This window comes from Schistocerca gregaria, chromosome 5 (assembly GCF_023897955.1).
Source record: "Schistocerca gregaria isolate iqSchGreg1 chromosome 5, iqSchGreg1.2, whole genome shotgun sequence".
NCBI classification, from domain to species: domain Eukaryota; kingdom Metazoa; phylum Arthropoda; class Insecta; order Orthoptera; family Acrididae; genus Schistocerca; species Schistocerca gregaria.
The window spans coordinates 568935599-568954015 of record NC_064924.1 but is presented as its reverse complement, the minus strand read 5'-3'; the positions used below and the strand labels follow the sequence as shown (position 1 = coordinate 568954015).

The 18417-nt window shown below is 38.9% G+C and overlaps 2 protein-coding genes across 2 annotated transcripts in view; one reads left to right on the top strand and one right to left on the bottom strand.

Moving 5' to 3' along the window:
* Positions 1-1054, bottom strand: part of LOC126272651 (leucine--tRNA ligase, mitochondrial) — a 125299-nt gene extending 124245 nt beyond the window's left edge. The window contains exon 1 of the mRNA XM_049975655.1: positions 710-1054. Within this exon, the coding sequence (XP_049831612.1) occupies positions 710-820 (111 nt within the window). The 5' untranslated portion in view covers positions 821-1054. The remainder of the gene's footprint in view (positions 1-709) is intronic.
* A 160-nt stretch (positions 1055-1214) lies between these two features.
* LOC126272652 (60S ribosomal protein L13) lies at positions 1215-14874 on the top strand. The gene is made up of 5 exons (XM_049975656.1): positions 1215-1312; positions 1478-1730; positions 2326-2502; positions 14401-14532; positions 14701-14874. Exons 2-5 carry the CDS (start codon positions 1485-1487, stop codon positions 14812-14814), a joined length of 669 nt encoding a protein of 222 aa, XP_049831613.1. The 5' UTR covers positions 1215-1312; positions 1478-1484; the 3' UTR covers positions 14815-14874.
* The last annotated feature ends 3543 nt before the right edge of the window (positions 14875-18417 follow it).

The following is an 18417-nucleotide window of genomic DNA, read 5'->3' as shown; positions in this document are numbered from 1 at the left end:
AAAATGATTAGATAGCAAAAACTTTATGAACCAGTTAACATGTTTGATTACCCTCTACACAAATACAACATTAAACTGGTGATGCTGGATGCATTTCCCTTGTAACCTCTGGATCATATACGAAAAACAACCTATAGATTCTAAATCAGTACAAGGAGTAATCAAACAAAAGGTGTTGAAAGATGGAAAGAAAAAGAAATCGGTATTTGGTTCCCTAATGTTTCATAATGACAGCTCCACAGGGCAGGCACCTTTTTGTTCTGCAAAGAAAATTTTGCCATGCATACAATACAAAGTGTTGCTCTCTTTGTTTTATGGAGACCATGACGTTTACAGGAATATTTTATTTTAACCAGTGGAAACACTGGCCTACTAGTATCTAACACAGACACTGAAGCATTATCCTAAAACATCGCGCATGGAAAATCAAATTTGGCGTTTATTTTAATTGCTTCATTACAGTTCAAACCTTAAGTATTCGATCTGTCGCTCATTAAGAGTTGAATGCTATATTTTTTGGGAAAAAAACTCAAGCTGGAAGTCAATTGGGGGTAAGTAGTTAACTGCGATGCAGCAAGAGGACGATTATTTCTCCGAAATTTATCGACCTATAATTTCGTTGCTGGAAACACTACAAATTTCCTAAATTCATCCATAATGTACTCCTGATTCAAAAAACGGGGTGTCTCTATTTTATACTTACACTTACCCATCTCTTAATTCCACTAAATATACACCTGCTGTTCTTCCCATACTTTGAAAGTTTCTCGAGAAGACTATTTGAAAAAGCTTTCGAAATACTCGCCGGCATAGGTACCATTCTGAAGTCTTGTTTTCTTACGAGTTTTTGAACAACACGGCCTAGCGTTATATTTTAAATGTTGTACTACAAACATCTGTCATATGCGTGATCGCACATTGTGGCGTATTGCGTCTTTCGGTCTATTTCTTCTTCTCATTTGCTATTGCTTCATCCCAACACTCCCATATCCCTAATGTTTTTGTTTTGTAAACTATTGGGAACGAAGCACCTGGTTCGCCAAAGATCCTGTTGATGGCAGCCATAGATGAAATCAAATTTATCAAGTTCGTCAACATATCTACGTCAGCAACTTGAAAAATAAAGAGAAATATTTTGCAGGTTATAGTTATATTCCCTATCCAGGGTTAACGAATATAAAGAAACTACATATTATTTGAAAACTTTCCTACTGCCAAAGATACTAACACAGTCTTTTCTAAGATCTTTGACAAAGTGTTCTTTCCTCGTGTCGGCTGAGAGTAGTTAGGAGAAGACGTGAGCATAATAGTGGTAAGTTGTATCGCATGCCATCGGTTTTTTTCGACGATATTTAAGTGCAGTAATAATTCATATAGTATATTCTTTCATCGCTTTCTAGATAGAACAAGCATGTTATTAAGTTCAGTGTTAAAATTTGTTAATCCACTGTAACGAGACTTAACCTCTGTCTTTCAGTGCCAGGATGGCGCCCAAAAGGAATAATATGATCCCTAATGGGCATTTTCATAAGGATTGGCAGCGATTTGTGAAAACTTGGTTCAACCAACCAGCAAGAAAAATTAGGCGAAGACAAAACAGAATTAAGAAAGCAAAGGCTATTGCTCCAAGGCCAGCAGCCGGTCCTTTGAGACCCGTTGTGCGATGTCCTACGTTTAGGTATCATACTAAATTACGTGCAGGTCGTGGTTTCACATTGGAAGAAATAAAGGTAGGTGTAATATGACCATGTGGTTTATGTAATGTTACGTGATGTATGAACATGTGATGTAGTTATTTAGATGTGAGTTTTCTTTGTAGCTATGGTTTCTGGTATTTTGAAGGATTATGTTGCAGCAGTACTATTTCCGTTAAATTATAGCTCGTACTCATTAACCGAAAACACGTTCAAGAAGATGCGGATTACAAGACTTGTTTCGTGTAGTCGGCTGTTTAGGTAGCCTCTATTTTGTTTCTTGCTGAAACTTGTCTTGTAAGTAGTGCTGGCGTTTGAGATTAATGTATGCTGGCTCTGGAGAGCTGGTGATTACATAGGAAAATATTTAAAAACAAACTATAGGATCATATGTACATTTGGTGTATATTAACATCTGTTAGTGGAAATTGTTTATTTTTAGTTCTGTGGAATGAATAGAGTGATATTTTGAGGTGTGAAAGTACTTTTTTATGAACTATTGTGGCATTATGAATGCTCTCATGATCAGATGCAGGGATATTTCAGCAAACTGTAAGGTTTAATTTTATCAGCAGGTACTGCTGTGCTACCTATTGTGGTTTCTTTACTTAGTTACATCTTTCTATTTCAGGGTGCTGGACTAAATGCAAATTTTGCAAGATCGATTGGAATTGCTGTTGATCATCGTCGTAGGAACAAGTCAGTGGAATCCTTGCAGCAGAACGTTCAGCGTCTGAAGGAGTACCGATCTAAACTCATACTATTCCCTGTTCATGAAAATAAGCGACTAAGGAAGGGTGAAGCCACGGTATGTTAATTTCCGTTCTTAGCATTTTTACATAGTTTAATCACTTAATGTTAAGAGTTGAGAGCTTTGTTTTTACATGGCTGGGACATGTTCGATGTGGAACCTTTCAGTTGTGCTAGTTTCGTAAAAATGTTCTACAGTTCAATTCCGTTGGTTGTTAGTTGAAAAGTTTCACATGTGGAAGGAATAAGTGTTACAGCTGTTGGTTTTATAGCTTGAAACATGTTCAACAAAGTTGTAGAAAAGCTGTTTAATATATAAATGCAGTATAAAATGCCTTGCTTCATAAATTAAATATCTAGGATGGTTCTGTGGTGTGTCTTATGATAAAGTTGAACTGGTGGCTGTCTGTTGTGCCCTATTCATAGCATCAAATATTTGTATTTTTGCCCATTTCTAATTTTGTCCCTTCAGATACTTTTCACACCCCTTCCTCTCGTTCCTCCCACTTTTCCTCTATAATTCTTTGTTGCTTACAGTTTCTACACAGTATGTGTCCTGGCGAAGATTTTTCCTCTTTCTGGTCACTTACAATCTTATTTCAGCCCCATTTTATTCATTAATCTTAATTCTGTCACTCCACTGCACCTTATGCATTCTTCGCCACTTTTTCAAAAGTGTCTAGATACCTTTCTTTTAAAACTGGTTGATTCATATGGGTCAAGAGGAATATTGATTACTAGTTGTCAGCTTGACCAGTGACAAATGTTAATGGCTACTGTCATGCCTTTTGGTGCATGTTTTTGTGGAAGCAAAGGTCCTGGTTGTGACAACCTATGTGTAACTTAGCCCATTTGAAAAACCTGCTACACTGCAGTTGCCATGTTTACTACATTTGATGTGTTCCCTATGATTTTAGTCAAAGCCATTGACTAGTATCAAATACTCTTTATCCTTCACTGCAGTAAAACACTACACTCCAGGCATAATAATTAGCAAATCTTTTCCTCTGTTCCATTGGAATTGGTTAGTAACTCCTTCACTCAAATGCACTTTTCTGTGGATATCATCATCGTCCTCCTGAGTTCTCCTGTACAGCTTCCAGATACAAGAAAGGTTTTTTCATGTAAGAGTGGACATTTCTCTCTTGCTTATGCTCAGGACGTTTGTTTCCTTTTCATTCAATAGTCATCATCCCATTATGCAATGCTTTTGAGCATCTGACTGAGTAAGGCAGTGACATGGACTCACATTTGGGAGGCCAATATTTCAAATTTTCTGTCCAACCTTCCTGATTTCGATTTTGTGCAATTTCTCTAAATCACTCGTAGTAAATAATTCTTTTGAAGGGGATGAGTGGTTACTCAACTATCATTCTTGGCTTGTGCTCAATCTCTTAATGTCCTTCTCGGTAGTATGTTTAAGTTGCTGTACTAATCTTCCTGTCTTTCTTAAACATTTGCTTTTGTCCATCTGCTGATTCTTCCAGTACTGCTTCATTGTATGTTAGTCTTTATCCATCCTCCTCCCATTAAAATGCCTCTTCCAACCTTTCTGATCTTACCTACCAGTTGTTCACTATCATATTGCTTGAACAGCTTCAGTGATAATGAGCATTCTTGCCTGACACACTTTCCATTGCTCATCTCTTCTGCTTCCTTATTTGCTACTGTCAGTTTCTGCTTTGTGTACATCTCCTTTATCAACAATTTATCTTTCCAGTCTAGACAAACATTCTGAAATTCTCAGTGGTGTGCTCTAGTGGATACCAAATTCCTTCCCCAGGTGATAAAATAATTTTTCATTTCCAACTGTCTCAAATCATTCTCAGGCAACTTGTAGTACCTCTTGTTTGATCTTTCTGAACTTGAATGGAACAGGTCTTCCCTAAGTTTTCCTCTATTTTCTTTTAACTTCTCCTTAGTATCACCCTATATAGACTTTGTGTTATGACTGACAAAACTAATTGTCCTATAGTCTTTGCATTCTTTTGCAGTGCTCTTTTTAGGTCTAGGTAGTATAGTGGCCTTTTAGGTAGATCTTGGAACTTAACTTAATTTGCTATAAATTGTTTCCTTCCTCAATCTGGCTATTGCATTAGGATCTTGAGACTTTTAGTACCTCAGATTGTATTGTCAGAGATTAATGCTTTCTTTTCCTGGAGCTCCTGAATTGTTCCCAAATTCGTTTCAGTATCTTAAGACCTTAGTCGTCTTCATTCAGTCTCCCTTTATTTTAAAATCTGTCAGGTGTTATCCATCTGGGCACTTTATAACTTTTCCACGTAATCCATCCAAACATTATCTTCTGTTTATATTTTCTTCTTCCTGTGTTTAACATTCCTTGTTTATTTTCATAGCTTCTCTCTCACTTAAAAAAATTGGTTTTCTGTACATCTCTTCCAATTTTCCTTTTTTTTTAGTTTCCTCACCCAGTCCTTTTTAGCTTGGTCAGTTCTTAGTTTGCTGTTCAACTTTCTGTACTGTCTTCTGGCTTCTTCAGAATCATCGGTTTAGTTAAATTTTACTTGCAGCAGCAGCAGTGTACTGTGTTACTGTTACCAAAGTGCAATTGATCTGCACAAGCACACAAAGTGGATCCATGCTTTTTAATTAACTTGGATGAGAAGGTAGATGGATTAATGTGTGTTCATAATACTTGCACATTGATTATACTAGAAAACATTGATCCACATAGTGTCCTTGCACAGATTTCATGTTGCCAACATTAGAACACTACACTGATGCTGTTGTAAGTAAAATTTCTGTCATTTTTTATTTCCTGTGCTTATCAATTTTACCCAACATGCTCGTTGTTATTCCTTGTACTTTCCACTTCGACAGTTTCTGTCTTTACTCCTTCCAACATTGTATTTCTAACAATATTCCACTCTTCATAGACTTCTGCACTTCCCCTTACATGTTCCAATTTATTTTAGACATAGTAACTATTTGAAGCTTCCTGGCAAATTAAAACTGGGTGCTGGACCGAGACTCGAACTATTCCTTTTTCTGAGCAGTTGTAGGTGCTGCAGTCTGGAACCGTGTGACCGCTATGGTTGCAGGTTTGTGTCCTGCCTCAGGTGTGGATGTGTGTGATGCTCTTAGGCTTTTTTGGTTTAAGTAGTTCTAAGTTCTAGTGGACTGATGACCTCAGATGTTAAGTCCCATAGTGCTCAGTCATTTGAACTATTCCTTTAAGTTTCATTCTTCAGTTTCCCAACATCCCGTTTATTTCATCTGTCGTCTTTTTCTTAATATGCTGTAATCTTGTCATGTTATATGAATGAATGGTGGTTTTTCTTCTGATGAAGGCTGTGGCCAAAAGTTTTATGTAAGTGTCTTTTAATTGTGCCTGCCTGCAACATGGGTTGTATTTGGGTATTTTTAGACAATTATGAAACATTAGGCATTAGAAGATAGAAATCTTTATAACCGAAATAGTATTTCTGCTATATTTTTCTATCCATTATTTTTTTTAAGTGGGTAATGTGTGCCAGTGCTGTACACCTCTCACAAAAGTTTTCCCTCCTATTTTTGTTATCGAATGTAAATTAATATTGGGTGGGAGTGGATAAAATATATTGCCGAAGTTAACGAAAATCAACTTTCCAACATAAAACATTTTAAAACAAGGTGCTGCCCTCAAGGAAACTTCACGAACTTTGTGCCTGTATGAAGTCTCTTTGTGAAGACCTTTTCTCATGTCTTCTTAAATTTCAGTTCTTTGTGGGTGTCAGGAGGTCTGGAAATTGCCTGGCTGTAAAGTGTGTTGCTTTTGGTGGGTATCCAATTGATGGCCCTGTTGTGGTGAAGATTTGGCCAGTTCTCAGACTAATCATGAAGTTCATTCTGCTTTATAAAACTAATGAAAAACGGTATAGGTCGTAATGGTTATTTTATTTTAAATTACCAGTTTTGGCCTAGTCAGCTGAAGCTGATAGTGTCCAGAACAGTCAGTAGACATAAGCTGCTGAGGGACCGGTGGCTTTTGTAGTCCCTTCAACGCCCACAAACCAACCATCAGTTGCTGAAATTGCTGCAGTTTTTCCTGTTGTATTGTCACAAAATCTGGACTGGTGTACCAACTGTCAAGATAAAAACAGTGGCTTTTCCAGAATAGGTAATGTGCAAGCTCCAAAACTAGTAGAGGTAATTGTTTCCTCTGGATAGTGGCTACCATAGATAGTGTTCTTTCCACTGTAAACCACACATACCCACAGCTGTATTCACACAGTTCATTGAATTTGATGCCAAATCTGCTGCACCTTGGTGAAATAAAATTGCTTCTAACCAAGCTGCCCATTCCAGAGCAACAATAATTTAATGATGTTCCTTTCTGGCTTGCATCCTGATCTAAACTTATGCTGCAGATGCTCCATAATCATGTGAATTTTGAATATTTTTCTTCCAAAAGGTTCTAGGGTACCATCAGTGGTACTGGCAGCAAAGTGGAGGAATTGAAGTAGGCCTAAGAGTATTCCAACAAATCACTTGGAATATCCTGCCTTATGTCAACTCTGTGTGTGCTGCTAAATTGAGATAAGAACTGTTGTGAATACAAGTTTGTCTATTCAGTTTTTATTTTGCACAAAGAATCATCCACGAAACATCACGTCATATTGTTTGAGCCACAACTGTACCACTATTATCACTGAGAAAATATTGATCAATACCTGAACTATCATACACAAATGCACTAGGTACCATATGTTGCAGTAGTGTCTTGTCATCAAAAGTTTCTGAATCAAAACGTCTTTGACTAGCCTTTACATTTTTATCTTGAAAACTTTGAGAACTGTCACTTAAATTGTCACTTTCTAAAAGCAGCTGCTCTATCTCCTAATCTGATAAACTAAGTCTTTTTGCCATTGCAGAAGATCACTCAATACAGCGGCAATAAACACTGCTCCTGCAACAATGGGCACATACTGTCATGTGCTCAAATGGATAATGTTGTAACTACACAGAATATACTGTATTGCATGAAGAGAGCTGCCATCTAATACATCAGACCGATAACTTGTCTTTGCCACTAGCTGCTAGACACAGGATGCAGTGAATGGATATCTGTCCAACCCAATGTGAATTAGCAGTGTGTGAATGGATATATCCTTCATAACCGCTCAGAGTTAAGGAACTCTGATCCTTTTTACATTGCATTGATGTTTCACATTTGGTGGATTTGACATGAAAAGGGTTGATAAACATTATCGTGATTGGCTTTAAAAAAAGAGAATTTTGTAACAGCTTCTAGTGACCAATATCTAACCTGTAACCACCGCAAAATCCTCATTTCATCTTTCATCACTTTTATTTTAGATGGTTCTAAGCAAAAATTGGCATAAATATTGTAAATTCATTTTTGATTCTCTTTTATACCAAGTCATGCCATTTTTGCCTGTTAACAAATCATAAAATTGTAAGTTATGATGTGGATCAATTGTGAAATGTCTTCTGGCTTGCTGTAAGGGCTCTGCTTTCTTCACTATCAAATTGTGGTATTTCATCACTTTGGAACAAGCCCTCTTGTGGTCTGTAATTGGTAAAAGGAGTATGAACATTTTATTCAGTCCATACACTTTCATAGTGTCCTTTACTTTTCTATTGCCACTTGGCCACATTTCAGCGAGTTTGCTAGTTCCACTGTCATTTTATGGTATAACAGGTGGTCAGCTGTGACTTCCTTGTCCTTTGAGGTAACACACATCCTGTAGTTAATACTTCCTGGCAGTGCTTCTGATGCTTGCTCCGATTTTCACTCACTTCTGTAGATGTTGTTAATAGTTGGTCCTCTGAGTAGGATTTACCTATCTTGATGTGTGTGTTTCATTTTATGACACTTTTTGGGTGAAATAAATGCAAATTGTCTTGTAGAACCACTAGCAATATGCTGTCTGGAACTTCGGTATTTATAAAATTTCCTCCCTTGCCACACTATCTAGAAATTTTCTTTGCTTGAAGAGAGTGTGCTGTAGGCTGGTAACTCTGTGTAATTTAACTATTGTTGGTGCACTGGTACAATGGAAATTTAAATCAGAAGTTGGAAATAAAAAGATTGACATTTTTATGCTACATTTTCTAATGTAAACACCATGGAATTAAATTTTGGTCCAAAGTGACCCCAAATTTGCCTGTCTAAAAATTAACCCCAAGTCACCCTACCTGTTGCGGAGTTTGGAGCACCCTGGTCGTTTTGATTTGTGGAGATCAGTAGGGTTCAGTTTTCAGATGCTGAGAAGGTGACTTTTTCAGCAATGTTCAAAGGTTTTTATGAGTTCTTTGAGAATCCTTGGTTTGAAATATTTTTTGAAAGTATCTGTCTGGAGTGTAGCCTGATATAGACGTCAAATGTGAAAGATAGATTGTACAGACAACTCGAGAATAGATGAATTTGGGATGTGGTGATAACAGAAGAGTGTGAAAGATTGGATGGAGAGACCAAATAATTAATGAAGAGGTACTGAATTGATTGACAGGCAAGAGCTGTATGGAATAACTTAATTCAAGTTATAAATACAGTAATGGGAAGTCATTAGTGGAAATGGAGGATTGTGGATAAGCTGATTGGTGTTACTGTATGTAGTGAGAGCTCTTCAGTTGGCTTATTGTGAGGTAGTGCCTAATTTAGGTTGATAATATATGCATAACTGAGCTGAAAGTTTTAAGTGTAATGATTTTTACTCCATCATTTTATTTGTTTACCATAACATTGTGTGGTTTTAGTAATGGCGAAGTGAAATAATATCATGATTGAGTAATTTGGTTGAGGCATTAAGTATTCAGTATTGACATAATCAAGACAAAAACAGCAAGCTTTCTGATGTCCCTCTGGGCTAACAAATGTTAATGTGTGCCCACACTATCTGAGGCTGCAGTGGAGTTTCATGAATGTAGCTATTCTGTATATATGTTCATATTGTGAAGTGCTTGTCAGAGGGCACTTCCCAATTTGCAAGATATTAGAGTTTCTTCCTGTTCTATTCATGAAGTATGGGAAGTATGCTTAAATACTTCTCTATGCACTGTAGTTAATGTAATCTTGTCTTGCAATATGTTGGATTGTAATATATTCCTAGTGCCTTCATTTAATGCTATTTCTTGGAACTTCGTAAATAGACTTTCTAGGGATAGTTTGCCTCTTACTTGTCTGTCAGTTCACTATCTTTGTGGCACTTTCCCATGGGTCAAACATGTGCTGTTCTCTGTATGCATTCAGTATCCCCTATTAGTTCTGTTTGGTATGAGTCCCACACACTTCAGCAACATTAGAGGCTGGATCACCCAAGTGGTACGTAAGAAATCTTTGTAAACTGAAAGATTTTTGCTATTCTACCAGTGACTCTTGTCTATTACATGCTTTACCTATTACTGAGCGTGTGTGATAGTTCCAGTTCATTTCCCTGTGCATTGACACACTCGGGTATTTTCCATCTTACTGCCACTCTGAAGTCTCATTATAGATAACTGCATCATGTGCAAGGTCATTATATACAACATGAATAGCAAAGCAAGAGCCCCCAACACACCATCCTGAGGCACCCATGAAGTTACACCTGCTTTTGTTGACACTCCATCCAAGATAACATTCTTCATCATCGTTCTCTAAAATCATCAGTCACAGATTTCCCTTGACCCCCATAAGATTGTAACTCATGCTCATAAATTAAGGATAATTGCAGAATGTGGTACCATACAATGTGGCACTACACAAAACTGGTGCTAATAGCATAGATGCATAGGGAGCACACACAACTCAGATCTGTAAGTCCATGGTATTGGTGATACGTTGAGAAAACCGTCCCGAAACATATGCTACAAAACGCCAGTTTCTTGCACACGTACACAGGCCACACAACGGGTTGGCATACTATGGATCAGGTGGTCAAGCAGCTGATAGAGTATAGCCTCCCACCCTTGCACCAGTGCCTGTCGGAACCCCTGAAGTGCCGCAGGGGTCTGAAGACGTGCAGCGATGCTTTGACAGAGTGTCCCAGATGTGCTCGATGGGGTTCTGGTCTGTAGAACAGGCAGGCTATTTCAAATGGCTCTGAGCACTATGGGACTTAACATCTTAGATCATCAGTCCCCTAGAACTTAGAACTACTTAAACCTAACTAACCTAAGGACATCACACACATCCATGCCCGAGGCAGGATTCGAACCTGCGACCGTAGCAGCCCCGCAGTTCCGGGCTGCAGTGCTAGAACCGCACGGCCACTGCGGCCGGCAGGGCCAGTCCATTTGCCTGATATCTTCTGTTTCAAGGTACTCTTCCATGATGGCAGCTCGGTGGGGCCTTGCATTAAATCCATCAGGATGAACGTGGGATCCACTGCCACCCTGAAAAGGTGGACATACTGGTGCAAAATGACGGACTGATACACCTGACCTGTTGCAGTTCTTCTGTCAGAGACATGCAGGGGTGTACATGCATCAGTCAATCCCACCCCACACCATCAAACCATGACCTCCATACAGGTCCCTTTCAAGGCCCTTAAGGAGTTGGTATCTGGTTCCTGGTTGACACCATATGAAAACCCGACAAGAATCACTGTTCAGACTATACCTGCACTCGTCTGTGAACATACCCTGGGACCACTGTTTGAATGACCATGTACTGTGTTCTCGACACCGGGCTTTACAGGCTCTCCTGTGACCCGGGGTCAGTAGAATGCACCTTTCAGGTCTCCGGGCGAGTAAACCACGTCTGTTCAGTTGTCTGTAAATTGTGTGTCTGGGACAACTGTTATAGTGGCTGCAGTAAGGTTCGAGCAAGGCTACCTGCAGCACTCCGTGGCTGTCTGTGGGCACTGATGTTGAGATACCAGTCTTCTTGTGGTGTTGTACACTGTGGACGTCCCATACTGTAGTGCCTGGACATGTTCTCTGTCTGCTGGCATCGTTGCCATAAACTTGATATCACACTTTATGGCCATGGAGGGCCTGTGCTACAACCTGCTGTGTTTGACCAGTCTCCTGTCGCCCTAGTATTCTACCCCTCGTAATGTCATCAAAATGTGTTCTTCGAGCCATTTTCAACACACAGTCCCCATTAGCACATGTGAAACTGTGCGCGCGCGCACACACACACACACACACACACACACACACACACACACACACACACACACACACACACACTCTCTGCACCGTACTGACATGCACCCACACAGCTCTGAGTAAGTGGGCTGCTGCCAGTGCCACCGTGCGATGTGTGCTTTCTTCCTGCTACTTCGTTTTAGGGATCTGTGGGAGATTATAGTTAATTGAGGCTAACTCCACTGCAAACTGTGTATAGAATCTAATAGGGATTCCATCAGGCTTTGGAGCTTTAGATTTCAGCCATCTCAGTTCCAGTCACTGATTTTCATTGTAAGGGAATGTCTGAAAATGGAGTTAAGCATTTTTGTTTCCATTTTGCTACCCTCAATTTCAATCCTTTTTATCTCTGAGTGTTGACACTAATTTCAGGATCACAAACACCATTTACGTATGACCATCATTTATTTGGGTTTTGTGGGAGATCCTTTGGTAATATTTTGCTGTGGTACTCATTGAGAGTACAGTTGAGAGCCAAACATATTTTCTTTGGCATGTCTCTAGTCTTGTATATTGTTTTACACCTGTTATGCAGTAGTGTTTCTTTAGAAGTTTTTTTACAGTGACCATATACAATGGTGGGGTCCCTCCCATCATGAACTATTGTACTGGGTACATGTTTAACGTGTGGTCATCTGTTCTAGATGTGAGCCACAGTTCATCTATATGTTTCTCTAAAGAGCTAAAGATAGTGGAGTTTCTCATCGAGATAAATCATTACAGCTGCTGTATCTAGTGCACTGAAAATATAAATCCAATGTCTTTCAGTTACCCTTCGTATGTTGGTAATCGTTGTTGCTGCAAATACCTCATGTCCACTGATAAAATTTTTATGTAAGTATCCTCAAATATCAAGTCTGTCTGTTGCTCTTAGGTCAAACATATTTTGAACTTAGGTTTCTGTAAAGTTTTCTGCTACATCTCGAGGTGAGTGGTGGTCAGTAAAAGAATTGAACATAATTTTATGCCCACCCACGATACTAAGTTTTGCCCAAGCAGCATCACATGCGGTTTCTATCTTGGTGAGCTAGTTTCTTGTCTACTGTGACAGATACACAACCTTTATCTACCTTTAGCCTATCTTAAAAATTTTCCCCAGGTATCACTATCAATTTTGGGTTTCAACCAGCATTCTTTACCTAAAATAGTGAGGGTTCCACAGTGTTTCAAACTCGTGCACTTAATTGCGAATAGAGATATACTAGTTGTCAAAGCTTAGCAACATTTGTCTTGTTTATATGCATATTGACCACTCATCACCGCAACTATGTTCTCCCTGATAGCTGAATGGTCAGCATGACAAACTGCCCTCCTAAGGGGCCTGGGTTTGATTCCTGGCTGGGTTAGGGATGGGGATTTCCTCCACTCAGGGACTGGGTGTTGTCTTCATTATTTCATCCCCATCTGGTGGGCAGGTTGCCCAATGTGGTGTGCAATGTAATAAGACCTGCACCAAGGCAGCCGGACCTGCCCCGTAGGGGCTCTGCTGGCCAATGATGTGAAATGCTCATTTCCATTTTTACTGCAACTATATGGTGAGAAGGGACAGTTTAATAGGAGACATCCTGTGGCCTTGAGGCTTAGTTAATTTGGTGGGAAAGTAAAATGAGAGGAGAGGGTAAAAAAATTAAAGGGCTAAATAAAGTAGATGGAAGTAGGTGCATTGCTGTACTTAATTCCTATATGAATGAAAAGCCCAGAGAAGAGTGCTGCATCAAACCAGGCTATAGTCTGAAGATGGACCTTAATGTAGCACTAATGCAAAATTGCCAAGCCATGGAGTTTAAGGGAATACTGAAGCTCATAGTTAGGCAAAATTGTGTCCAACCAGTCTGTAAACATTAGCATCAAAGCTGAGGATGCTGATTCATTATTCAAACTACAGTAGCACAATGCAATTTGCTTTCACCCAAGTATACCCATGTGTACATGATTCAGAAATTAAAACAGTAAGAAACTAGTGTTGTCAGCAGAAATTCTGCTACTGATGTATACATAACTGCAATTTTAAATAACTGTCAGAACTCAAAAAAACTATGGCTACTCTTCAGCTTCTGCTGATAGCGGTAGTATAGTGATGGCAATTTTACTGTTGCAATGTTAGTTATGGAAGACTTAGTATATATTGCATGGAAAAGGCAATGTTCCATATATATACCAATTTATCGTGAGAAGTAAAGTTGCAGCTGCTGCAGCAAGTACTTGGTCCAGCAGTGACCACTGGTTTTCATGTCAGTAGTTTCCCCACATGTGTGATTTAAAAATTTTGACTATCTCTTATTTTCTCCTGTTTGTTTCTACAGTGCACTTTAGTATCTGGCCAACGTTATAAACATAAACAAGCTAACAGTATATTTTTCTGCCATCTGTATTTTCTCTCTTCCCTAATACAGTTCAAATACTGTTCTGTTGATTTATTGCAGTTTAAAGTCAATGAAAACCTGCAGAAACATTGTGAAAGGGTCGCTAAAATGCCTCCTGCATTTCTAGTAGAATCTAAAACGAATATCTTACGTATTATCCTACATGTCTTGTACAAGTAGGTACACTATGCACATTACGGAATGTAATGGTGATTAGCAATGTATCCTTTTCATAATATTGTCATTATTCCATCCTGGATTTTCTATTATTTGATTTTACCTTTAAGATAAATTCAACATGAAAATAGGATTATCCCTGAAGGTCTCCATCCTATTTCAGTCTGTTAGTATTAATCCACTTAACAGACAAGAATAATATTGGGGGAAATAGGGATACTAGAGAAACATTTTTTGTTGTGAATACCTGTGTATTAATCTGCAAATGGCATAATTTTTAATTTATTTTGTTTTAATTCCTTCTAATTCTTTAACAGGAGGAGGAGAGGAAGGTGGCTAGCCAACTGAAAACAACAGTGATGCCAATAAAGCAGCCATCTGTGAAACCTAAAGCAAGGACTATTACCGAAGAGGATAAAAAGTTCTCTGCCTTTACTGCTCTGCGCAAGGTTTGTGTCTACACATATATTTTGAAAGATAGTTTTGTCTTGTTTTGCCTGTGGTCAAGTGTGCTGGTAACATTGTACCATGTTAATGACACAGCAGATGCTTTGCTTTTGACTTAATGCATAGCCATCACGTAGTAGAGAAACTTGAACAAACCTCATGTGTTCTAGGCACGTGCTGATGCTCGTTTGGTGGGTATAAGAGCTAAACGGCTGAAGGATGCTGCTGAGAATCCAGATGATGTAAGCAAGGCAGGCAAGGAAGCAAAGAAGAAGAAGAAGTGAAATTGATGTTAACTGTGTAATATTTTCACAAATAAATGATAAAGGGAATGTGTTCTGTTACACCCTACTTTGACTTGCATAATGAATGCCTTCCAACCTTCACAATGTCCTTATTGTTTGTCCCTATTAATCCGCTGCTTCGAACCTGTTGCCCTGTAAAAATTGTAGCTGGAAGATACGTCTCATAAATCCTCAATATACAGACTACTACAGTTCTGCCACAGGCATTTAAGACCCCATCAGAGGGGAGTTTGCCTGTGAAATGACCACAGCTGCAACTACTGTGCAGCATTCTGTGGGCATGACCACACACAAGCTGCCTGACTGCATGAAAGGCCACTTTACGATGTTTGCTGGTAGAATTAGGCTTGTTCTTGACACCTGATGTCACATTCTCAGACAGCAAATGGGTGTTCTGTAGTATTCTGAAACCTCTACTGTGAAAACACAACATGATCACAACTTAAGTTGTGTGTTGACAATCACTCCATTTGTTGAGAATCTTTGTGGGTGATAGTGGTAAGTAAGAAATTCTGCACAAGCAACTGAGGGATATAGTTTGCAGGACACATGCTTTCTTAAAGTGCAAAGCCCCTCTGTGCACATACCAAAACAGTTCTTGAAACTGGAAAAATTGCTTTCCCGTTCATGCCTGGAGCAACGTGGACTGCCATCTTCTTGAATAGGACTAGGCCTGTGCCTTGCCTGCCTCTTATCTCCTTCCCTGCTCTTAACATGAGCTCATGTGCATCATCCTTTCCTTTTCTCTGGTTCTTGAGCACAACCCTCTTGATGCTGCACTTGGCAGCCCACCTTCTTGTGTCTGCCATGTCCCTGCACACTCCCACAGGCAGAATCACAGCATCTCCCACATCTTGTTTTCCCTTTCCTTCCCTGCTCCATGCCTTTCCTGTACCCCCATCCCAGAGAAGATTATTACTACAGATATTTATGCAGATATTTCCCTAGGGCTATGTAGGTCGACATTAGGAAATATGTTTTTGTAATAATGTTTTCTTAGTATAGTCAAAGTAGTTGTGGGATACTCTGATGTAACAGTGCGTGGGGGTAAGCATTATTACAAATAAAGCTATCCATCTCTCAAGTCTCCAGAATAGTTTTTCCACTCATTAGTTGATTTGTTGAGTTATTTTGTTACAGTTTACTTGTGTTTCTTGGTAAATCAGTGTTTTGTTACATCATATTCCAAGTCTTCAGGTTTCAGTAACCTTGTGGTAATAGAATTTTGAAAAGCCCTATCTTAACTGGAAGTTTATTCTTATAAACCTTGTAAAACAGAGGACTGAGATCACTGACATGTACTCACTTACATCAATCCAGTCAGATTCAAACTTGTCATTAAATTGATTATTCTCCAGAATTTGTTTATATTGCCAATCTTCTGAGTACACTGTTTCAGTCCAATTTTTATACAGGTATTTCATTTGTGATCTGAAGGCAATATTCAAGGGATTAATAGTATCAAGGGCCTTATTCATTCTTAGGAATTAGTACTGTAAGTAGTGGCAGTCAGAGCGTATCTCATTATGAAGGAGAACTTTGGAAGTGTAGGCAAAGTCATTCTAGTGCAGAGATACTGCTGCAGTAAAATGCATAACTGACGTTAATGATAGGAGACATTTGGTGAAAAGTTCAGCAATTTGTGGAAAGATGAATTAGGGTATTAAGAGGCCAAGCTTGAGCATAGCTCAGGCCACAACACTGAAAACATCATGCCCAAGTATGTGTGAGCTGCCCATTGCTAGAAAAATATTTGTTTAGGATGAGGACAATGTATGGAGGTCTCGTGATCTGCCCTGTAACTTGGGCTGCCTTCTGTTGTCAATTTCTAGAATTATTCTGGGGAAAAAAAAAAATTGCGAGCATAATAGATACTGTCGTGACTGAGCCAATATGATCTCATGGCCATAATTTTGTGTGTGTGTGTGTGTGGGGGGGGGGGGGGGGGGTGCTCATTAGGTTTGCTGTAATTGTGCTACAAATGTCACATTTGTTGAGTGAGCAAAAAATATTGGAAGCTAGAGGAAGGAATTGATCAATAGCTGATCTTGCACTTCTTAGGAGTGTAATTATACTTTATCATTATTTTAAAATTTGTAATTGTCAAGGAAGGAAAGTAAATATGAAAAATAAATCTTGAAGCTTGGTCCTTTTTAGCGCATATTACTCTGGAAGATACATCAGTTATATGTGAGCCAGTCATTGTTTAAATAACGGTATAAATGACCAGTTTCCTAGGCCCATTATTCTTGTAAGTGGCCAATCTCCAGAGAGCAGGAGAGGAAAAGTATTACATCAGTCAATTAAGTATAGAGATTGCTGATGGTTGCCTAACTAGTTACGTAGAAGGAACAATTGTTTTTTTTTTTTGGTACAATGTAAAAGACTCGAGATACCTTGCCTCAGCAGTTGCATTGTCATGACTTTCAAATACAATTACCATTTCTTGGGTTTATCGTTATGGAATGGATGGCACTGGGAGAGTTACAGCAAAAAATTTCCAGATGTGCACTGAAACAAATTTGTTGAGAGAATAGTTGTCAGAGGATGTAAGTTTTCTGAGTATTATAATGAGTCGTAATGTAGAGAAACTATATGGGACTAACCAACATCTGGGTCTGACCCAGCAGGAGACCACTATAACTGTGGCTGAAATGTTGGACTGCCAAATAGCTCTCTTTTTACATTGCTGCAGTGTGATACTCTGAAAACTTTTCTGTCAATGTACTGTGTTGATAAAGTTCTAGTGTTAAGTATGCACTTTATTATAATTGCATGTCAGTCAAAAGGATCAACAGAAGAGAACAAGCAAAGAAGGAAAATGTTTTTGTAAATTGTGGAATTCTGTGCAGAATGAAGAGTGCATCAGCATAGAAATATGTACAAACCATTAGTGGGTGCAGATATGCACCTCTTGTATCATGCAAAACAATTATTGTGAAGGCACCATATCTACTGGACGCCGGTGTCTTCAGAAAGGGGATTTCGTTAGACATCGTTGTGCTGATGGTGAGTTTTACAAGTGTGTGGGTGTGGCACAGTGATGTCAACTCAATCAAGGAATAAAAATCATGCACAGCACTGTACTAAAGATTGTGAAGTGCATGATTGCCAGTGGGCACATGGTGTCACATGTGCACTTCTGCTGTGCCTGCTGGCAGCCTCTGGAGTAGTCAGTGTGGTAAGGACGTTGAGGCAAAACAATGAAATTGAAATCATGAGAACCAGTAATTGTATCTTGAGGTATCATCTAAACATTAGTAATTTTCTTGGAGATGCAGTTTGTCTAATTTTCATGGGTAAACTTCCAGATTGGCAGTTAGGTGAGTGAAATAGTGTGGAAAGAAAGTGACAAATGCTGAATGAAACATTTATGAAATTGCAATAGTATAAAAACAGGAACAAAGGAGTGTTATTACACTCATTGTCACTACTGTGAACCTTCTATTGTTCATTTTCTGAGTTCTTGATCCCAAACTAAATAAGATCCAGTTGCTTCAAATTAAATTGACTGCAAATAATGATATAACCATCAAAATGTAGCAAGAAGAGTAGTCTCTAACTACAGTGTAGGCTCAACTG

Excerpts from the sequence above, each read along its gene's own strand:
- LOC126272652 (XM_049975656.1), top strand. The coding sequence starts at position 1,485 with ATGGCGCCCAAAAGGAATAATATGATCCCTAATGGGCATTTTCATAAG. Across the intron at positions 2,503-14,400 it reads TAAGGAAGGGTGAAGCCACG|GAGGAGGAGAGGAAGGTGGC; the intron begins GTATGTTAATTT and ends ATTCTTTAACAG. Across the intron at positions 14,533-14,700 it reads CCTTTACTGCTCTGCGCAAG|GCACGTGCTGATGCTCGTTT; the intron begins GTTTGTGTCTAC and ends CATGTGTTCTAG.